Source organism: Tiliqua scincoides, chromosome 3 (genome assembly GCF_035046505.1).
Source record: "Tiliqua scincoides isolate rTilSci1 chromosome 3, rTilSci1.hap2, whole genome shotgun sequence".
Taxonomy (NCBI): domain Eukaryota; kingdom Metazoa; phylum Chordata; class Lepidosauria; order Squamata; family Scincidae; genus Tiliqua; species Tiliqua scincoides.
In genome coordinates, this window is record NC_089823.1 from 52,640,441 (window position 1) to 52,664,689 (window position 24,249).

The following is a 24,249-nucleotide window of genomic DNA, read 5'->3' on the forward strand; positions in this document are numbered from 1 at the left end:
TAAAATACATGCGGACTTGCAAATTTTACTGGGGCATGAATACTATTACATACTAATTTTTAAACCTTGAATTAACTGTTAACCAATAAATAGATATTTCTGAATGCCTATTTTCATAGCAAGCACATTGAAGAAGGATTTGTTAAAGAGAATCAAGAGAAAGAAAAATCACTTGCTTCTAGTGGTTTTACTTTCACGCTGTTTACAAAACAAAATGAAAGGAACAAGGAAATCCTTTATAAAAAGTCATTCATAAAGTGTTTGGAATACACTACTTGATCTGATTATAGCCTAATTTCTATATATCTTAATATTAATTTACTTCATGGCAAAATAAATTGTTTAAGTGATGGTTAACCTTTGTACTGCATTAAATGAGATTAGCCCCAGAAAGGGAAATATTAAAAGATTTGGCTGGCTACAGGAGCTTCTGGTGAAAGAAGAAATACTTTATAGAAATGATAATTAGATAAAATTGATTGGATAAATAGACTTTGAAAGTGGAAAAGTAACAATTATGTACACTATATAGATTGGAATGGTTAGGGGGGGTAGCTGTCTCAGAACTTTAAACCATGAGCTAATCATAAAAAAGTCATTTACTGTACAAATAACATATACAAAAATGCAACTACTTTGTCTTTAGATAAATTACAAATAAAAGCATAGGATGTTTCAAGAAACATATCTGCTTGTATGATTTTTGGGTATAAGTTGGAAATCCAATGGCATGTTCAGTTGATTTATATCATTCATTGATGTCCATGATTGGAACCCTTTGCTAATAGATAAGTTCAGCACAGTGGCCAAACCTGCAAAATCCAGTGGTAATCGTTCTACTAGGTATGTGAACAGATTCAGTTTGACTCAGCGATTGTGATTGCCTGTACCATGTCAGACAGATTCTCTGCGTCTAGGTCTTCTTTGCTATTATCTGAATTTTCTGGTGAGATGTAACACCCAGAGTCTCTTGGACAGTCATTTAACTCTGACTTGTTAAAGCTGCAGTCAGGGCTTAAGGTTTGTGGCGCTTGGTCCGTTTCTTGGTCTTGTTCATCTGTAAAAATGAAACAATGTGCTGTAAAATCCCTTTGAGTAAGAGTCTGATGGTTAGGTAGCTGCCTTGGTACAATATGAACGAATTGAATGGGGCAGCTTGCAAATCTACTGTATCATTAAAACCCATTGTAAGATATGAAGTTACTGGTTGCTTTTACACTGGGGTAGCCAACCTATAGTTCACTGACCAAATCCGGTCTGCTACCCAAACTCCTCCAGCCTATAGTTCCAAAAAGATATATCCACTCAGCCTACAATGGTCCTAAAAAAGAATTCAAGTTTGCAATTCTCTCTGCTTATAGGGTAATCTGACTAAGGACAGAAGCTTTGTTTGAGTGTCATTGAGTGTCTGTGTCTGCACCATGCCCATCTCTTTTTTCTTAGTTCTGTAGCCTAATCAGGAGTTCAAGCACGTGTTCTTACTATTGACAGATCCATTGTCTGGTCCCTATGCCGAAAAAGGTTGCTGACCCTTGTGGTACACCATAGTCAGAATCCTGAATCAACAGGAAGAACTGTCCAAAAACAGATTCTGAGTCTATATTACTCTCTGTGCTCCAGAGAGTCTATCATAACACCCACTTTCTTTTGGGAGAGGACACAATTGTTTTCTCTAAGCTAGTGGTTCTCACACATTTAGCATCAGGACCCACTTTTTAGAATGAGAATCTTGTCAGGACCCACTGGAAGTGATGTCATGACTGGAAGTGACATCATCAGACGGCTAATATTATAATGTCATTGTACGAATTGATGGTAAAGCCACACCTGGAGTATTGTGTCCAGTTCTGGTTGCCACATTTCAAAAAGGACATAGTAGAAATGGAAAAGGTGCAAAAGAGGGCAACTAAGATGATTACTGGGCTGGGGCACCTTCCTTATGAGGAAAGGCTATGGCGTTTGGGCCTCTTCAGCCTAGAAAAGAGGTGCCTGAGGGGGAACATGATTGAGACATACAAAATTATGCATGGGAAGGATAAAGTCAATAGAGAGATGCTCATTACACTCTCACATAACACCAGAAGCAGGGGACATCCACTAAAATTGAGTGTTGGGAGGGTTAGGACAGACAAAAGAAAATATTTCTTTACTCAGCTTGTGGTCGATCTGTGGAACTCCTTGCCGCAGGATGTGGTGACGGCATCTGGCCTGGATGCCTTTAAAAGGGGATTGGACAAGTTTCTGGAGGAAAAATCCATTATGGGTCACAAGCCATGATGTGTATGTGCAACCTCCTGATTTTAGAAACGGGCTATGTCAGAATGCCAATGCAAGGGAAGGCACCAGGATGCAGGTCTCTTGTTATCTGGTGTGCTCCCTGGGGCATTTGGTGGGCCGCTGTGAGATACAGGAAGCTGGACTAGATGGGCCTATGGCCTGATCCAGTGGGGCTGTTCTTATGTTCTTATCAAGTAGGAAAACTTTTATCAATCCTAGGCTGCAATCCTACCCACACTTACCCAGGAGTAAGTCCCATTTACTAGCACTGTTAAAAGAGTATGCATAGTAGCTTGTTAAAAGGTCTGTAACATCTCCCCAAACATAGTCACATATCATGGCAGCATCAAGTCTAATATATTAAAAATAAAATCTTAAAATGAATGGGGACCCACCTGGAATGTGCTCGCTACCCACCCAGTGGGTCCGGACCCACAGTTTGGGAAACACTGCTCTAAGCAATACCATTTGACTTCCATTTGCACCTTTCATTTTTATTTTGAAAGGTATATTTATAGTTTATTAAGCACTGGATGTTATATTTGATCAGGTTATGATCTCATGTTAAGTAACATGTAAATAAATGTTAACATTTATTGCTTTGTATTTATATCCAAGACAGAAAATACAGTATATTTTCTGTATACAGAAATATGTATACTGTATATATACAGTATATACAGTATATATACAGAAAATACATACATATTAAAGTATGAAGTAACCCTCTTTCAAAAGAGGCAAGGACAACCTGCCCCTTTCCCATCCAAGATAAGTGGAATAACTATTTGTGCATGTTACAGCTGCCCCCATTTTGAGGGGCACTGGACCAACAATGGCAGGGAACTGTTCCCAGTGCCTGCATAAGTTTACATTCATGCCCTCATACCAGTGTTGGCCCCTCTAATACTTGGCCCTAAGAAACGCTGCCTTAGGACAGGCACTCTTATCCTCTGATTTCAACTTTACCTCCTGACTCAATATTTACATTTTGATTTGAAGCATTTTACTACTAAAGGCAGCCTTTAATCTGCAACATTTTAGTTAAAGGCACAGGGTACAAAAAACAGACTTTTAAAGACTACCATTAAATGGTGCAGAATCAATGGAACAGACTATCTTATCAACTACTACAAGTCATGTAATTTTCCTAAAGCATAGCAGTTTCATAAAAGATAAATGGCTTTCAGTCAGAGTTGTCTAAGATAGCTTTAGTAGAGTCTATGATATGCATCATTCTGACATGTATATTCAGATACTACTTTAGTCTGTAGGATTAGACTATGGATACCAAAGAAATATAAGGATGATGCATACACTTTGACAAGAGCTGTGTTATAAATATTCATTATCTGCATTTTTGCCCTTGTTTTGCCCTTGGAACTTGCTCTTTCTAAATTCATAGGTATGTAACTTGCGACAGTGGAAGATGTGACAATATGTCTCTCATCAGAAAGAAATCTGCAGTTTTAAAATTTTCAGGTCTTTGAGAGTAATCACTGTGTACATACATTTAAGTGCCTGGACTTACTATTGTTGTACCTGTTGTGCCTGTTGTACTACTTTTCTATGTGTAGGGAGTTCTTATGTGAAGGACCATTCAAAAATGTAGCTGCAGATAAAGTACTACAATTGCCATGGTGCAGTGCCATCAGTTTATTTTAGAGCTGCCCTAGATTTTCTCACTCAAAAATTGATGAGGCAGAGTGTTAATTGCAACAGCAGCAGACCTCCCCAATCCCATGTCCAGGGCAAAGGTCCACAATGGTGCCCCCTGCGAACTATCGCTGCCCCCCTGCACAAAACTCTGCCCTCCCTACTCACCTGAGGCTCACAGAGCCTTGTGCAACCTCCACCCGTATTGGGGAAACATTTCTCAGGTTCCCCAACGCTATAAACTGTGCTTCCGGGAAACTGCAAGCACAGTTTCTCCCCCACCCCCCGTTGGGAGCCTCAGAGAGGCTTCTGCGGGGCCCTAGTGTCTCATGCCTGGGGCTTTTGCCCCATTGGACCTAATGATAGGTCTGCAACTGAACTGCAAGCTGCCTTTCTGCTGCTGTTCCCAGGAGCTGAATCTGTAGTTTCCTGTTCTGTTGTCACCCCATTTGTTTGACTGGGCTTTCATTTTCCCCAATGATCCCAGCCGATCAGGGACCACATGACATTAATGTGCCAGGGAGCCAATCAGATTTGCTTGCACAATAACATCATTAATGACAAACAAAGCTAGTGCCTTGCCCTCAGTTTAAATTGAATGGAAGAGCCAGGGAAGGGATGGCTTCATTTCCACAGAATTGCACTGTGGCACTTAAAGCCCAGTGCCATTTGCCCAGCCTCCTCCAATGGGCTCAGGACAGAGGCTGGAAAATTGAGGCAGCTGATTAACTGCTGGATCAGTTGGGGCGTGGCACGGCTGTTGCCGGGGCCGGCAAGGTCTCCCCAGCTTCAGTCCATGCCTTTTCAGCAAGCCCTGCCTGCCCGCCCTATGTCCAGTCTGAGAGTAGCTGGTCACTCCATGTGGGGGCCAGGTAGGAATTTTTGGCTGGTAACCTGATTGGCCGTGGTTGTTGGTTTTTTTGCCTACCCTGGACTGGCATTTGGGTGTAGTGTTACAGATGTAGTTATTTAAAGGTTTCCCTTGGTGGGGCAGGTGATGTGCTGGCTGGGTCGCCAGGAATGGGGGTGGCGTGCATGCTGAGGTAAGCAAGGTCAGGGGGCGAGCCAGGACCACTCTGACGACACTTGCCGGGTTGGTGAGGCTGGCTGGCGAGCCCTCTGGCTGGTTAAGCAAGGGCCAGCTCATGCCTTAGCCTGTGCGGGTCAGTGCTGGCCAGCGGCCTTGACCCCTTGGGGTTGGCTGGGATAGGCTAACCTTGTCTCTGACAAGTGACGCCTGGAGTCAGGATGTGATGTCCATGGGGTCTCGGGGGAAGAAAACAGCTAGTGCCAGTGGCCAGCACGCTTTGGGGTTTTTACTAGCTCAATTTTTCCCTACTGCAGGTTATTTTTATCATTCAATAAATTACAATCATCCCAAGCCTCTGTCTCGTGTCCTTCTTGGGGAGTGCCTGGGTAAACTGTGGTGCATCTCTCAGGAAATGCATATTTCAATTTTGGCCCATATGCAAGTTGATCTCTACAGACTTTGGCATAAGAGCTGCAATACTGTAAATCTGTTTAAGGAAGACAAGTTTAAGTCCATTCTAAATCCAAAATAAACTGTTGGAACTTTACAACACAGCCTAAGGAAAAAAAAATTCTGTATCAAGATGCTGGCTGAGCTTGTATTTGGGGCATTTCAATGTAATTTCTGTAGTCAGTAACTAGATTCCTTTGTATAATTGGGTAATTATGCTCCTCACTTCGAAGCACTACAGATAATCAATTTTAATTAGGAAATCATTTCTAGTAGACAGAGTCATGCCTATTTAAGAAAAAAATATTGACCTTGGAAAGTTGATTTCAGATGCAATATTTAGTTACAACAATGATGTCCAGCTTTTTCAACCCAATTTTCCACTTGGGTTGACTGAAGCACAGTGGTTTAGCCAAGGTCATGCAGAATTAGTTTCTCTTCTAAGAGTTAGCCCCAGGATCATGTTGACTCCTATTCTTTTATTATAATTATTGGACTGAAGGACCTATTATTCCCATTATGTACATTTACAAATTTTTGTTATCTCCTATATTGCTAAGCCACATCAGGAGAAAACACAAACAAAACAAAAGAAATGCCACCAGGGCCGGCTTTTAGGCAATTTCTCCCAACTGGGCCCCACAGATGGTGGGGGCCCTGCACTGCCCTTCCACCCACTGCTGCTCTGATTGGCCCCAAATTGGGTCACTTTGAAAGCAGTTCCCACCCACCACTGCTTCCAATTTGTCCAAAATTGGTGCCATGCAGGTGGCAGCATGCGCGCCTCGCTCCTTCCCTGCCCTCTCAGCTTTCAGTGCCATCCTCTCCACTGTCCCACACCAGAGTGGGCTGCTGCAGATGGGGTGGCAACAGGCAAGAGTCAGGGAATGTTAGGAGTTCTAACCACCTGCACAGAAGTAACAGATTTTTCTTTTTCTTTGTCTGGCTCCATTTAAGCTAAGAGCTAAAAAAATTAATAGAGGGGGCCCTGCAAAATTAGAGGGGGCTGGCCCTGAATGCCACTATAGGAAGGACCAATTTGCCACTGAGACCCAGTTCTTGTTTCCATGTTCAAATGTTTCTTGTATATGCATATAACTAGGGGCACAATGTTTTTCAAGAACTTTGTTAGACTATGGGCCACATAATTGCATTTATTGTACATAGATATGTTTGATGCTCATATGCCATACCCTGTCCTCTGCCATTCCCCTTTCGCACAGACAGCATCACCATTTTTAACTCAGGAGCAGGCAGGTTCCTATTATACCAGATTTTGTCACAGTTGGGAACATGGACTGCAGCTCCATTGCCACAACAATCATGCTGTCTATGGCGAGAAACTTAGAAATACAAACTCAGTGCTGGGTACAGGACGGACCCAATATTCCATCTGAGCATGCTATCCCAGCACTGAACTTGGTGGTCCGGGCTAGTTAACCAGTCAGCAGCCTTGCTGCCTCCCAGTAGCATCTATTTGTTATTGCCATTCATCAAAGTTGGCAGTAGATGACTCCCTAACCCATGCCTATCCCATTATTTCCTATGGGAAAGCCAGTTTTCATTTACACGTTTTTGATATACATGCCATTTTCCAGGAACTAATCCCTGTGTAAATTAGGAGTTGTCTGTATGCATATAGTTTAAGTCACAGGCTTGTTCACTAAAATGCTAATTTAATACTGAGTAAAAACCTAGCACTTACTTTCGTAGTCCTGCAGACTCTCAATAGCAGAAAGTAACCTTGTTCTGTCTTCTGGGTTTTCTATATTAAGTTCAATCAGATGGCTCTCTTTTAGATCTTTCAAGTCTTCCAGTGTCTCATAGCCATTTAGCAGGAGGGTTGATGTATAGTCCTGAAGAAAACAAATACATATTCCTACTTTGAAAATGTTTTGCATTGGTACTTTTTCTTTTGTCTCCGTTTTCTTTTTCTTTTCTTTTCTTTTTCTCTCTCATTGCACAGAGAGAAAAGCCAGGGTGGTTCTGGGGCTCTGATATCCCTCAATCATAAGTACTTCATATGCTATTATGTTCATGTCACGGTCATATGGATATATATGGAATTTATGGCATTTGATTTATTTATAAATATTTGCCAATGGTATGCATGTTATTTCACCATATTAGTGAATATTTTATCATAATGTAACCAAACACAGGTTGTTCCCAGAACCCCCACGGATGCCAAAATCCATGGATAATGAAACCTGTGGGTCAGGGGACCCAGATCTCCAAAAGCACCTGGAGCTGTGCTTCGGTCTTGTCTGGAGGGTGTTCTGCGGTCTGTAGAGGTCATGTGCAGCCTCTAAGGGTCTCAGGAAGGCCCCCAGTGGTGTTTAAAGAGCATTTCTGGTTTTCAGCTGGGATTACTTTCTGAGACCCCTGGACACAACTGGAACAAGGTTCCAGTCACATCCAGGAGACTCTGTGAATCCTCAGCCATGGGTTCAGAACCTGCGGTGGGTCAAATCCATGGGTCCCAAATCTGCAGATAAAGGGAACCCACCTTTAATTGCAAATATACAATTAGTAAGCAAATTAGTGTTCCTTAGGAAAAATATTTAGTGTATCCTGTGTAACAAAGATTTTTGATGGCAAATTGAAATTAAAAAGTGGAACTTAATAGAGGAGAAAGCATGCTTCCTTCCTTCTGGGGAATATATGAACAGGCAAATGTTATCCCCTGCCAGCCCAGACTATGCAGCACTTCTGATAGAGCACATGCTGCATGCTATCAAAGGAGTGACCAGATGGCCCAGGAAAGGTAAGTAAAACCTTTGTTACTTACCTCCTTGTAGGCTGCCTGACTTCCAATGGGACTTCTCTGATCTACACCAGCTATTCAATTGGTGTAAGTCCGAGGAGCCTCAGAAGGGTGGGGAAAGGGAGAAAGGATCTTGACGAACCTGGCTACCACCAATATCCTCCTCCTGTCCTCTAAACTAGCCTAGCCCAATCCCTGCCCCAATTTATCCCCAAATAGTCCCTGGCAGCTCAGGGCTTCCTGGTTGCTGCACCATCACTAGAGATCCACAAAATGGTGGTGAGACTGGGACGATGCTGGACCGTGCAATACGCTGATGGTTCACGAGGTCCATCAGCAGATTGCACCCATAAGATTGGGACATAAGGCTGCAATCCTATACACACTTACCTGGAAGTAAATCACATTGAACTTAATGGGACGTACTTCTGGAGTAAGGTATAGAATTGTACTGTAATAAACCAAGTACCTTTATATAGGGCATGATCTAACCACAGCTAAGCATTTAAAATAAAACAAAAGCCTTTCTGACTAAAAGTATTTATGAATTATAAAAATTCCAATAAATATGCCAAAATTATAAAATTATAATGAATTTTATAAATATAAAATTATATTTTATAAATTTATAAAATTTATAATGAATTTTATAAATATAAAATTTATAATTTATAATTTATAAATAAATAAATTTATAATTTATAATTTATAAAATTATAAAATGATAATGAATTTATAAATATAAAATTTATAATTTATAATTTATAAATAAATTTAAAATTTACAATTTATAAAATATAAAATATATAATTTATAAAATTATAAAATTATAATGAATTTTATAAATATAAAATTTATGAATTATAAAAATTCCAATAAATATGCCAAAATTATGGGCATAATTTTGCCAGAGTTAAGCTGTGAAATTATATTAGCTTCACTGGGGAAGTTAAGCATATCCTTAACTATTTTCAATTAGACTTTGAAGCATTTGCTTCTCTTGTCCCCTAAAATCAATGGAAGAACATTGGTGAGATTGTGTACATATTTTTAAAATTCAGACATGTACCCAGATTTTTAGCTTCCTTTTATTTATACACACACAATTTTAATGAATGATGTCAACATCTCCACTGCGGCAAACCCAATCCCTAGAAGACCCTTTTCCCTACTTTGCCCTGATTTATGGCCCCCTTGGTGTATTTTTTCAATCAAATAATTGTCAAACATTCTACAGAGAAAGTATTTCTATCTACTGTAGGAAAAATAATGTCAACAATATAATTTATAAGTGTGCCATTTCAAGCAGTGTTGCATTTCTGCACACAACATAAAACATATAGTTATTAGCACGGGCATTTGACTTGGCTATTTGCTGTATATTTATAGGTATACATTTCTGGGGTCTGTGCATGCAGGAGAACTTTATTAATGTGTCTCATGGTACAAGGTTAAGAGGAATAATTAGCATTTGAAAATGGCAATTTCAATTGTGCAGCAACATAGAAATACTGTTTCTGTTGTTTTCTATCAATACAATCCCCCCACCCCATGGTTTAAACAGAGTAATAGTGGGTTCTGGAGTCTTATATAACTAGGGGAACTACATTTAAATCATCTGCAACACATTTCCCAGTCATAAAGAAAACGGAGTGAAAGGTTTTATTAACTAAGCAGTAAGTACACAACTAGCAGACTCATCAAATGGATTTGTTGCTTTCAAATGTTAGGGTTGTTTTTTTTGAACCAACAGTGGGAAGTTGGTAGCAGATCACTGGCAAATTAATTCAAAGCATGCTCTGGCTGAATTACTGCTGTGTAAAAGAGAACTCCCAAATTGCAAATTGTTTTGAGTTATCATATACAAGTTAGGCTGCAATCCTATAACACTCTCCTGTGAGTAACACAATAGGAATTACTTCTGAGTAGACATGCAAAGGTTTTTGCTGTTAGATAATGTGTGTGTGTGTGTGTGTGTGTGTGTGTGTGTGTGTGTGTGAACTAAAGACATACCCTGGAGGATGATGGGCACGCCACCTAAGCCCCTGCCGAGCAGTGGTCCATGCTGTGTTTGGAGGCAGATGGGCCCTCCCACCCCCAGTCTCCAAATGGCCACAAAAGGAGGTCCTGGAAGCACTTCAGCAGTACACGTGATGATGTGATAACACGATCCCATGATCACTGAACCACTTCTGGGTTCCGCACGTCCGTTCAGGTGTATAAGGGGTGTCACGTGGTGCAGGGGTTGACACCCACCCTGGGTAGTGCCCGTGCTGGCAACTCCACTGCTGTAGCTGTCTGGGATAGGGAACAGGGTATTGATTTCCCTCATCCCAAGCACCTCAAGTGTACTTATCTGATGTGACCAATTTTCTGGCTATGTTTTTAGCTGAACTACCACTGGATTGGATGAAAGTTCAAAATTATCTTTCTATTCAAAATATAGCAGGGATTGATTAGAACCTTTCTAGAAAAAGACAAACTATTTCTCCTAGCTACACAGTAGTATGGGTTTTGAGAACAATAAACTAACGGTGTGCAAGAGAAGCATACCAAAGAAAACACAGTTTTTGTTTTACTGACCTGGAGGTAGATTCTCTCCAAGAGTTCCTGAAGAGAATTGGGCTTGGCTCTTTTACTTCTCCTACGGGGCTTTATCTTTCTGGGTGTAGATTCTTCTTCTGTAATAAGATCCACATAAATGAACTTGAAGTGTCCCACCTTATTGTTCAGCAGTCCTGTCCACATGCCCATTGGTGTTTTGCTGATAATGTCAATAATGTCTCCTTTCTAGAGATATGGAAAAAAAAGGGATGCATTCTAAAAAGTAATATAGGCTGTTTTGGATACACAGTACCAATTTGTCTCATTTAATCAAAAGGTACTGCACAGGCAATTCCATTACTTACAAACATTAAGGAAATATTGTACAAAGATACATGTACAAACTGACATAGTTGAAATGGAAAAGGCTATACAAAAATAGTTCATTTCATACATTAACTGCTGCTGCTTTACAAGGACATCTGCAAGAGGGATCTGAAGGCCTTAGGAGTGGACCTCAACAGGTGGAAAACCCTGGCCTCTGAGTGGCCCGCTTGGAGGCAGGCTGTGCAGCATGGCCTTTCCCAGTTTGAAGAGACACTTGGCCAACAGACTGAGGCAAAGAAGGAAGGCCCATAGTCAAGGAGACAGACCAGGGACAGACTGCACTTGCTCCCAGTGTGGAAGGGATTGGCGCTCCAGAATTGGCCTTTTCAGCCATACTAGACGCTGTGCCAGAACCACCATTCAGAGCGCAATACCATAGTCTCTCGAGACTGAAGGTTGCCAGCTAGATGCTACTGCTTTGCACACCATTCCAGTAAGATTTGAAGTGACTGCAATGGCAGGCCAATGGGCATGGTTGCTTCCCATGCCATGCTATGGGGAGAGCCAGTAGCTCTGTGGTAGAGCACATGCTTTGCATGAAGGTATCCCGGGTTGAATCCCTGGCATCTTCAGGAGGACAGAGAAGGATTTCTTCTGAAACCCTGGAGAGCTGCTGCCAATCAGTGTTGGGCAATTCCAAGACAGATGGGTCAATGACCTGACCCAGTATAAGGCAGCCTCATGTGTTTCAGTGTCGCAAACCCCCAGGATATGTACTAACCTGGAGAATAATAATATATATTTGCAATCCTATCCAAATTTCCAGCACCCATGCAGCCACAATGCTGCCCCAACATAAGGGAACAAGCATTGCCTTACCTTGAGGAGGTCTCTGTGTCTGTCTCCCCACTGCAGGATGCAGCAGGCTCCTTGTTGGCAGGGCTGCATCAGTGCTTGAAAGTTGGAGAGGATTTGGAGAGGATTTGGCCCTGAATCATTATTACAGTAATTTTTAAATGGCTCTGAAAACATCAAAATAATTTTTTTTGTTCAAACTAAAGATATCTTGATCCAGATAAATGTATTTATTAAGTGAGTTGCAAAACAAGAGAGAGCACAAACTAAACCTAAAGAAGGATAAACATCAAGCAGGTGCAAAGACAGTTTATTAACTTACCCAGTGCATGTCACTAAAATCAGGAATGATCATTGTAAGTTCTCCTGTCAGAAGTTCTAGAACATTTGTACATATTAAGTTCTTGAAGGGGGGGGACTTTTTGGCTTTTCCTTATATCACTTTAATAGAGAGCAATCTAGGTGGATCCACCTTTCCCATGGGGCTCAAATTATAACTTCAGTTTTCAGTCAGCAGTGAAGCAGCACTTAATCACACCCCACAGTGCTTGAAACATGGACACTACACATTGTCTTGTCTTTGCTAATGCAGAAAAGCAGAGCACTCCTTCCCACACCACTTTTCTCAGCCATAACTCAAATTCTTACTGCCACAGATTGTTTGACAGCATCAAGTGAATGAATTTGCCAGAGAATTGCTAGTGTGGCTTGGGGGGGAGGTGTCTGACATCTTTAGAAAGGGTCTTTACAGTAGGAGACAAACTACAGGCTGTTTTCTCACCTTGATTTTGAGCGAGTCTGTGTCATATGGACTTGGTATGAAGTCTGTGTGTACTTTGGCTCTGCCACAGAATGTATAAGGGACTTCATCATCAAGCCTCAGGCTGTCTCTGTTACTAGTTCCATCTGAGCAACTAGTTACCCCACCTGAAAGTAAGAAGAATGCTTAGCCTTAGATACAATCTATGATGGATGGTGGGGGTGGAGGGGAATGCAAATGACTCCACATTAAATTTTTTGAGATACAATCTACTGATCCAAACATGAGGCAAGCTGAAGCAGGTTGCATCAGTAGCAGATTTGAGATGTCAAGGGGGGGTGCACTTTACCCCAGGTTTACCACTGTCACCTCCCTCCAGCACACCACTGATGTTAGCTGCAATGATATGCTTTCCACTCACTTATGCAAATAGTGGCTCATCCCCCTCCTTACCTGGCTCCTCGCACAGTTGCCTTAAAGGTGGAAATGCAGGACTTCCAGTTTTACCTACAGGGACAATGTGAGCAATGCAGACAATGTTGTTAACTCCTTTCCCTTTAAATCAAACTAGAGGTCTTGCACTTCCGGGTTTGATTGAACTGTGTGGAAAAATATGGTAAGGAGCTTTTATTTTTTATTTTCGAGCTATGGCATAAGTGAAAGCCATAGCAGAGCAGCATGGGTTAGGGCTCCAGGCCAAATGACCCCTGGAGAAGCAGTTAAACAAAACAACCATGGCAAATATACTAAGATTGTCTATCTAGATAATAGTGGGCACAATTCAGCAAAAGTTAAGCACTTAGCTGACTGAGAAGCTGGAGTATGCCCTGTGTAATTAATTACATATGCTACAGGATAATCCTTATTTGCAATGATGTACTAACAGATGGACAATATGGTCCTCAATGTCCTCAAACAGCAGAAACACATTCAAAATTATCAAAGCTGAGTGCTGTAAAGATTGGACCCTGGAAATTCCTCAGAGCTCATTCAAATAAGATTGCACTAACAACCAATGACTATTTAAAGGACAATCTGTTGAAATGTTTCATCTTTATTCAGCCAACAGGAAAAAAGAGTTGACTATAGATGTCCTAAGGTGCACTAGGCCCACAGCTTCACACATTGCGGTGGAAAAAGTTTTAGTCTCAAGATTTCTAGCTGTCATTTTGTCAGAGATGAACAACCCAGTATCAGCACATTTCAGCAAGCTCTGCTACAATAAGCTTTAGATAGCAGCAGCAGCATCTTGAATTTCAGATAATGGAACAAGAAAATGGTTTCACTTGACAAAGTTGCTTAACTACATATGGGAGGAAAATAAATATGGTTGTGACAACTTGAAATCCTTTCTGTGCCTTTATAGTACTGGACATAAAAAAGGAAATGTAGCTGTAACTTCTTGTGCATTGGAACTCCTTTGCCCTATCCTATACTCCCCACCCCTACAGAATCTCCACAGTAGGCTGATGATGGTGGACGATGAAAAGTGAAGATGAACCTGGGCAGGAGTAGACATGGCTTCATCCTGTTTTAGAACAACTGTAAAAGAGATCAGAGATTTTTCTGGGGAATAGCTGGAAATGTTAGGGCCATGTGTGTTCTTTTTCTCGTCTCTCTTAGAAAACAAAACATCCTTAGTTCTTGCTTAGATAACTCACTGCACCAATCCTATCCAACTTTCCAGCACCATTGCAACCGCAATGCAGAACCGGGGTAAGGTTGCAATTGTTCCCATACCTTTAGGAGGCCTCTGTGACTGCATCCCCAACACAGGAAGCAGTGCATACCCCATAAGCACAGCAGTACCAGCCTTAAGGGCCCAATCCTATCTAACTTTCCAGTGCTGATGCAGCCCTGCCAATGGGATGTGTGCTGCATTTTGTGGTAGGGGGCCAGTAACAGAGGCCTCCTCAAGGTAAGGGAACATTTGATCCCTTGCCTTGGGGGGCTACATTGCAGCTGCATCAGTGCCGGAAAGTTGGGTAGGATTGGGCCTTAAGACTGTAACATATCCACAGTTAATTGACAAGGCACTGTTTTTTAGCCACATTCAGGGATTTGTTCAGCCCTGTTTGCAATACATACATAAATTTAATATATATATATATATATATATATATATATATATATATATATATATATATATAGCCAACCAAGCTATTGCAGGTGAGCGTGCTAATCTTGAGCAAGTAAAGCCGCTTTTATGGACCTGCTATTGCAGTGACGAGGAAGAACAGCACCTATAGAATACGGCCCAATATTTGAGCATTTAAAGGAATAGAAACTATGTCAATCTGGAAATATGGTTAACCTAGACCTAGGACATGAAAATGGAATTGATATGTCAGGGAACAATTCTGTTTTACAGTGGATTTAAGCTTTAGCTCAAAAGACTAAAATGGGATGCTTTAGCATCATCAATCAATTCTATTAGGCAAAATGACAATATAAAAGCTTACATAAGAATTTCTCAGTGAACTATAAGATAGCAAAATCCCTATCAGTGCCTGCCATTTGAACATAGTCTCTTGTTAAATACTGTATCATCCATTATTTTTATGTATATTGACAATCAGGTTGAACATGTTCTAGGACACACTTTTTATTGATATACACTGAAAAAATGCTCAACTTCTTGCACTTTTTTTTGGGGGGGGGAGAAAAATTTAGCCTTCTGTCATTTTCAGTGTTGCGCTAGTTTCAGCACATAGCACAGTTTGTTGACATATTATTACCCATTAGACTATCTAATAACATGAGAAGAGGATTGTATCTTATTTCACTACTTATGAAAATATTTTTTCTAGAAAATGTGATCTCTATAATAATTTTTACCAAAGGAAAATGCAGTACTGACATATGACATATGGCTGAAGAAGGGGTTTTCAAGGCATCGTAATCCCTATGATACGGTTGCTTTTAGTCACTTAAGACAGATTCCCCGCAAAGAATTATTCTGTACTTACTTGAAGAGCTCTGTCCGCTATTTAGACTATATAGACTATCCATGGAATCACTAGGCTTTAGAGAGGCCTTTTCAGTGTTTGGTCCTCCCCCAGGGTCACTGTCCCTGTTAGAAGAAGAATCTTCTTTTCCTTCCTCATTCTTGAGAAAAAAGGGAAAGAGAATAGTTGTCATTGAACGTGGGCACATTTATGGAAGAATAGCAGGGCTACAAGATGTCAGGCAATTTAGTTCATCTCTATGTCCATCGTCAATTGGGTCAAATACCACTGGTCCAGGAAATGAGAATATTACCAGGCTGAGATCTTTTGTGGTAATAGTAGGAGTAGCAGAATTTGAGGGGACGTTATATAGGCAACAAGGTTCATTTCGCTCCAACATTTTGATCCAAGTCAATAGCCAGGTCTGCCTTGTTATTTGTTCACATTGGTACTCTGTTCAACAAAATAATGGGACAGAAATTTCACTTGTCTATCCAGTCCAGTAATCTGTTTCAAAAGGTAATTAAAATTGTGCTATGGAAGGCTCACAGGCACAGCATTTAACCACCATGCCGTGATATTTACACCTAGCTTCAAACAGTATACTGTCTCTGTAAATGGAAGCTCAATTTGGCTTGTCAGAGTTAATATCTACTGATGGATCTCTTTTCCCTGAATTTGAAAAATTCTGTTTAAATTCCATAGTGAGAGAGCACATTATACATATTATGCGCTATTAGCACATATTGTGGTAAGGAATTTGCAGAAATTAGTGTCCCATTTTTTCATATAATTAGTGTCCCAATTATGTGCTGTGTGTGTGGGGGTGGGTGAGTATGTGTGAGTAAAACCCAGAAGAGAAGGCAGCCTTAAATGAAATGAAATCAAAGCTATTTTGGCAGAATAGGCACAATTTGGCAGAACAGGCACAGACAGAACAAGTCTTCACTCATATCTACTATTCTCTGGGGAACAAATGTCAGTTTCAGAATTTGAGGGAACAAAGACATGTATGCAAAAGCCATAATCGCCAGAAGAAGATTTTTTAAAAGATTAATCTTTGGCCTTACATCAGCTAAAACAAATTCCAAAAATGTTGGCTTTATCATAGATAGTATTAGGCTATTAGACAAAAGAAAAGAAAACATCATTTTTGAACAGAATTCTGGGTTCGTTTTTTCAACACTGCCACAGGATGAAATCCCCACCATTTGATCTAGAGTAACTACACTTGTAAATGACTATTCAAATAGGTAAGGATTGTTACAGCTTGACAGCCCTCCCTCTGCTTGAGGTGTGTCACTGTGTAAATTAAAGAGTGAAGTAATATCTTCTCAAGAAAGGGAAACCAGGAGAGACAACTTCTTAATCGGGTTGCCTCATACCAAATCAGCATGAGATGCATGCTAATGGACAGGTGATGTGTACTTTGGAAGGTTACAACAAAATCACAAGAATACATACATATACATAAGACCTTTATTGGCATAGACACAAGAATACATTATTAGTTTTTGATCCACTCTATCCTGCAGGTCCATAAGTTCCTGTTTCTGTGAGTACTTACTGAACTAAAACAGGATTTCCCCATAAATTATAGAAAGGGAAATCTGTAGGTTGTATGAATAGCATTGGCTGAGTCTAGCACATGCAAGAGAATAACATGGTAGAATAGCAAGATGGTATCTAAAACGATACCACTTCAAGTGGGAGATCATGCTTTTGAATGATCCTTTGTGTTAAAAAACAAAACTCCCTATGAGTTGAAAACTGGAAGAAAGCTGGGCAAAAGCTACCCCCCCCCCCAATATGCTAGTTTTCTACTTGCAAGAAATTTTCACATTCAGAAACAGCATCTCATATCCACAGTTGCAAGTGTTAGGTTCCATTCTACCACCCCATTCTGCAGCATGTGTCTATGATATTTTTTTTCTTAAAACTGAAAAATTGTGTCTGTCTGTCTGGATGATTTATATCCTGAATAGATGGACTATACAAGGCAATGTACAATAAGGACTAAAAACAATAAAATACAAAAGTAGGAATGGAATGTAAAGTGCACTAATGGTAAAAAGTCACAAAGAACAGTGCAATAAAAAAAATTAAAAACAAAATATGGCACACAACTACAAACTCAAGAGCAACTAACTAAGAAGAAAAGGCCAGGTGGAGAAGGGAACTCTTTAGCATACCAATTTAGGCTTTCTTAGCATGAAAAACTTATGTTACCCCTGAAAACCTCTATTGATTTTTCTTGGATGTTTTCAAGTTGTTGTTTTTTTTTAAACAGAAGGAACAGACTCCATATAGGATCTGAGGTCTGAATGCACCATTTGCTTATAGAGGAAAATTATGATATATTATTTTCTGTCCCTTGAATAATAATTCCCAACATTATTTGCTTTTTCAAGACTTTGGTGCCCCGAGCTGACATGCACAGTGACTCTTTCTTTGGCAGTAATAGCTTATTCAATACATAACAATGTATAAGGAGGATTATGTTATTTTTCCAAGGTACATTTCTTTGCTTTAATGAAAATTCAGTTGTTACTTTGTTTTCCATTCTCCTAGAGTTCTTAAATCCTTTTGTAATTCTTCACAGCCTACTTTAGCACTTTCATCAAATTCTAACACTTCACTTTCACAGCCTCTTTTCAGGTCATTAATGATTTTGCTTAAATGGCCTGATCCTAGTGGAATGTAGTAGAACATGTGTTCTGCCAGTGCTGGCTGTCACAAAAGCACTGTAAAGTGCTTTGTAGTAGCATGGGAAACCAGCATGCCAATAGAATGCCTGGAGCCTTTCTGGGTGTGTTGGTAGAGTGGCTGAGGCCAGCTGGAACAGATAAGCCTAGAGCAGGGTGGAAGGGGGCAAGGGGAGGGCGGAGGTTTGAATGGGGTGGAGGAGAGCAGAATGGGGAGGAGACAGGGTAGGGGGTGGGAGGATCAGGCCTGGGAAGGAGGGCGGGATTGGCGGTGTTCTGCATGGTTCATTGTGGACTTGCACCACAGATATTGCTGGCATAGATCCGACTTGACCCATTGCAGCTGTTGGGACTTCCCCAGGGGCAAGTGGAAAAATGTCCCCTCACTCCGAGAAAACCTCAGCCAAAAATCCCCCACAGGATGCAATATAGTCTCTGCTGGTGCTGCTGCACCATCAGATTTAGGTTGTATTGGGCTGTGAATAATAATACAGATTACACAGGCCTACAAAATTGAGGGTAAGAAAAAATTTTCCCAAACTTTATGGTGGTTTGATATGAATTTGGGGTGCCGATTTCAAAAATGGCACCCGTTTTGCCCTATCATGTCTAGTTTGGGAGATATAGTATAGCCTCATTAGTGAATGGTTCAAGCAGCTTCCTCATGAGGAAGCCATGGTGTAAGCTTCCTCATGAGGAAGCTGCTTGAACCATTCACTAAAGAGGCTAGGATGTGTCTCCAAAACTAGACATGATAGGGCAAAACGGATGCCATTTTTTGGAATCAGCATCCCAACTATACCTAGGAATTGGTGTAACGTTTAAGGAAGCATTTTTGAACAGAATTCTGAGTTCGTTTTTCCTTGCCTATATATGTGAGGAGAGCTGTTTTTTTCCCTATTCCCAGGTCTTTTGAGGCAATGTTGTTTGCTCTCTCCATCTCTATAAAGTCACCCACACAACTTCACTAAATCTAAATGATCAGTTCCCCTTATCCACTCCCTTACTACCAACTTCATTCACTTCCTAACCATTCTGCCCATGACCCAGACATTACACGTGACATCAGTTTCTCAACACAAACCATATAAACATCTGAGCCTTTTCTCCCCTAATATGGAATTACACAAGAGGAAATTTTTGAACCTCAAGCATTAGATTTAATCCATTTTTGCCCAGCCCATAGGTGTACACACTTGATCCCGGTTGTGTATATGTAACGTTGGTCAGAAATGGCTTAAGGTGGATTCCAGCCTTGAGATTGATGCTATGGCTTTTTATGTTATCTAATGTTGAAAGAATGCTCCTGCAAAAAGAAAAGATCATGTCCCTTCACTGCAATCAACAGGTCATCGTAAGCAGTAATGAGATGCTGCTCTAAAAGGGAATTGTATAAATGAAACTGATGCTTGGCACATTGGGGATGTGGGCAGGGGCAATTCATCTGAGTTCAAAAAGGTCAGTAAAGAAGGATCTTCTTACTGATTTGTATTGCCATAATGTTTGTGGTGTTGCTCTGACACAACGACAACTATTGTTTGAAGCCAAAGGTTAGATTGCACACAGTTGAACATGAAACAATTGACAGAAAAAACCAGAAGTAACAGCACAAACAAAAACAGAAGATCCAAAGATTCTAGTGTTTACCATCTCCTCCGAAAGAGCCTTGATGTACTTTTTGCCCATCTTTTTCTTCATAGTCATGGAAATGGCCCGCATTTTCTTCCCAAGGCTTCCTCCATTATTTGCAGTTTTGTTCTGTCCCAGTTCTCCACCATCACTTACAGTATCTATTTCACATGTCTGTTTTTTTAAAAGAAAAAAACTTGTTAAAAGAAAGCATGTAATGAAAAGGCTATATAGGATCTACAGAGGAGCAATGAATTCATAGCAACTGCATTGTTAATTCACCTGGACAATCCTTGCTTTCTGGCCCAGACTGCAGTTTGGTCATGACATATGAGTATGCATGTTCCATTAGGGTTCCAGGTTGTGTTTGCACCTGCCACTGCAAGCTTTCAAAGGCATGACTGTGGGCCCAATCCTATCCAATTTTCTAGTGCCGGTGCAGCCATGCCAATGGGACGTGCACTGCATCCTGTGGTGGAGTGGCAGTCACAGAAGTCTTCTCAAGGTATGGGAACATTTGTTCCCTTACCTCAAGGCTGCATTGCAATTGTACTGGTGCTGGAAAGTTGGCTAGGACTGGGCCCTGGGTCATGGATCACCAGTGGTGTCACAGGCACTAGCTAGTATGGGATTCTGACAGTCAGACTTACATCATGTAACACTGGAGCAACTGGAGGGAATATTTCATTTACTAAGCTTAGCAATCAGCAGTCTCAGAGTTGGGGAAAAATCAGAATTTTAAAATCAGAGCTAAAGTATTAGCTAGAAAAAAGATGTTTAGTTTTCTGTTTTAAGAAGCTGTGAGTCTGGCTATTTCAACATAAAATTAGTATGGCTTGATTGTGCAAATTGTACTCAGATCAATATGCACTTGCTCACTTATCTGGAACGTGTTTTGCATAATGTGCTTTGGGGCTGTTTGTGACAAAGTTACAGGGACAAGTAAAAACTAGATTGTGTAATATACAAACCTCAGCTGAATCATCTGACTTGGAGGTTGAGAGATGTCTGACATGGTCAAAGTTCCCAAAACTACTTGCTCGCTGAAAAAAAAGGGAAAGAAAACAAATGTTTCTAGATATACTAAGAATTCCTTTTTTAAAAGTTTTTTTTTAAGCTAGTTGATTCAAATATATCAGAATGTTCTCAGTGTCCCATTGGACAGATACTAGAAGGATCCTTCATTAATATTTGTCATGCTACAGTTAGAGATGATCCAGTCGGAGCTTTACAGTTCAAAGTTACCAGCCATCGGTTCATACAAACTACAGTTCCAAAGAAACCTCCCTCCATGCGCTAATCAAACTGTTCAGTGCAAGCCATCAAGTGTCATGAACAGAGCTGGGAGTTCTACATGGCTCAAGCAAATGATCTTTACCACATTAAAAAAATTCTCTATTATGCACACTTTTTACTGAACACGCCTTGTATTTATGAAGATTTCTTAAACTAACAATCATAGGTCAAAGTTAGATAGCCATGCAACACAGCGCATTTTCTACCAATTACTGTATAGCAAAGTTTCTTCACTGTAGTTTCACATTTTGCTTTTAGGTTCAAAAATGGCCTTGTCATTAAAATGTTTGCATTCCTGACTGTTGTGCAAGGTGACAAGCTGCACTGAAGTTCAGCAATAGATATTTGAAGAATGATATTCATGCAATTGACACTAACTGTGCACTTTACAAAATACCTTCCCTTGAGAATGCTCACTCTGGAAGGTGTCTCATCTTAGTATGATCCGCTCATAAATCACAAATTTATGACCTGTGTGAGGTCCCATTTCTTTCACACTCCTCTGAAACTAAATATGGTTGTTGCAAGAGCAATAAAGTTTTATGAATGGCATAAAATTATCATTAGTTCACAATTGCTTACAGACGAATTCTAATAGTTCCAGTTTTTTTGAATTTTTTTTAATGTATTTTGAATGTTTATTTCATTTTCTAGCTCAGAATAAACTTTTTAATCCCTGAATGTACCTCCCCCAATCTAGTTGTATCTTAGCCTAGGTGGCCTCAGATGGGATTTTGAATACAGGAAAGGACTTCTGTGCTACCAGCACTCAAGATCTGCAGCTTCTCTACTCTGAAACATGAGGACCAGTGGTGATGGAGAAGAGCATAGGGTCCTCAGGGCTCACAAGCAGCTGGGCCAAAGCTGCCATGAAGAATGAGACAATCAGCAGAGGGAAGGAGATAGATGGACTAAAAGGTCTGCTATAAAGGACCTATGCTGTTAGAGCTAAGCTTCTATGTACAGGGTCTCTATTCTTGACGTATATAGGTGGATATGTGGGATTACAAATGCCCCATGATATGTGTTTCTTCTGTGCCTGGGTTGCTACACATGCTCTGTGGAATAATGAGCAGTATGGGGTTGAGATTTGACTGCTCCCCAACATTGAGTCTGACATAGGTGTTGCTGGTCAGGCACACATTTTTTCTGTTTCCTCCTACTTGGACTCAAACCTGGCTTGCCTGCTTCACATCCTGGGTATCTTAGCAGTAAGCTGACAGCATTACCCTTGTCTCAGTGCAGTTGAGACTCACATGTTGCTTGCCCCAGTTCCTACCTGACAAAAGGCTCCTATTCTGTTCACCTAGATCAGGGGTGCGCAAACCCTGGCCCTGGGGCCACTTGCAGCCCTCGAAGACTCCCAATGCAGCCCTCGGAGACCCCAGCCTCCAATGAACCTGTGGCCCTCCAGAAACTTGCTGGAGCCTGCACTGGCCCAACACAACTGCTCTCAACATGAGGGCAACTGTTTGACCTTTTTGCGTGAGCTGCGGGATTAGGGCTTCCTCCACTGCTTGCTGCTTCATGTCTGTGATGCAGTAGTGGCAGCAAAGGAAAGGCTAGCCTTGCTTTGTGCAAGGCCTTTTATAGACCTTGAGCTATTGCAAGACCTTCATTCATTCATAGAAGTTCATCTTTAATATATTCATTTATGTAAACTTATGTAAATTTATTCAAATTTTAAAGATAAATTAATTCTTTCTTTCCCCAGCCCCCGACACAGTGTCAGAGAGATTATGTGGCCCTCCTGCCAAATACTTTGGACACCCCTGACCTAGATGGACCTGAACCCTTGGAAAAAGAAGCTGCTAGACTGATAGGTTTCTTTAATGAGTACACCCCAAAGTGTTTCAATATATTTTTCAAGGAAATATCTTTTATTCAGAACAATTTGATCTGTGAAACCTGTGTGTCTTGTATGTAGGGTAGTATGCCATGGGGGCCATAAGCTCCTTGCTGCAAGTGGATTGGTCCTTCCATTTTTAGCCCCCATGGTTGTATTGGTGGCTTACCTTTCTGTGGCTGCAATCCTAACCACACTTTCCTGAGAGTAAACCCCATTGAACAAAATAGGACTAACTTCTGAGTAGACCTGGTTAGGAGTGTGCTCTGTGACTGATATGTGCCAGCAGAGTTGCAATGGATGGTGGGAGAGTGGCTGGTGAGATAAGATTGCGCTGATCTGGGCTTTTTTAAATGACCTTTCCAACTTTTGTGCTGGGAGTTGGTATAATTCTAGCTAAATATTCTTTCCAGTGAATAACTTTAGGATTGGCTTGTGTAAGTATTGCAATTCTTCTGCAATTTCTTTACTATTAGGTTTACTTAATTGACTGCATTCCAGCAGAGCATTTTTATTGGATAGCTGTTAACCTTTTTTCTTTATTAAAAGAAAAAAGCTAATAAGAACTGATTAGCCTGTACAGTTAACATTTTATTTAAAGATTTTCTATAGTCATTCAATGAGCAATATCCCGAGAAGTGACAAGGGGTGGCTCAATAGCGTGATATAACACACAACCTCAAGGATTATGGGTCTATCAGGCAGGATTAACACCTTTTGCTGACTTTTCACTCTTGCTGAATATGCCCCAGAGCACTGCAGATAAGATGGGAGGAAGGGACAGGCTGAGGAAGGCTGGAATTCACAGCAGTTCAGGCTAATGGGGGAAAAAGGGCTCATGCCATGATGCAAATTTAACATCCGGCCTTTGTGTAGCATTCAGGATGCCTGCTATTAATCCCCGTATACTGAAGTGCCGATATGATAGTGAGACACTGAGGAGCAGAAGGGAAATAATGCTTATGGTTGCTGTTCTCATAAACAGCTGGAGCTCAGGGAAATCAGTTTTTCCTTCAGAGCCTCGCAACTATCTTGCATCCTATCTGAGCAGAGGCCATAGGCTGTCCCCCCCCCCCCCCAGTACCTCAGTGTTGCTCCATACTTATTAAACATTAATAAGGGCTGCAGGATGATTTCCACCATTCAAGATAATGGGCTT

At 40.8% G+C, this 24,249-nt stretch overlaps 1 protein-coding gene across 1 annotated transcript; it reads right to left on the bottom strand.

Annotated features, from left to right (window-relative positions):
- Positions 1 to 633: 633 nt before the first annotated feature.
- On the bottom strand, positions 634 to 20,991 carry SAMSN1 (SAM domain, SH3 domain and nuclear localization signals 1). The gene is made up of 7 exons (XM_066621744.1): positions 20,920 to 20,991; positions 19,967 to 20,122; positions 15,636 to 15,774; positions 12,688 to 12,833; positions 10,764 to 10,970; positions 7,119 to 7,269; positions 634 to 1,057 (listed from the first exon to the last, which is right to left on the bottom strand). Exons 2-7 carry the CDS (start codon positions 20,036 to 20,038, stop codon positions 858 to 860), a joined length of 915 nt encoding a protein of 304 aa, XP_066477841.1. The 5' UTR covers positions 20,039 to 20,122; positions 20,920 to 20,991; the 3' UTR covers positions 634 to 857.
- Between the last annotated feature and the right edge of the window lie 3,258 nt (positions 20,992 to 24,249).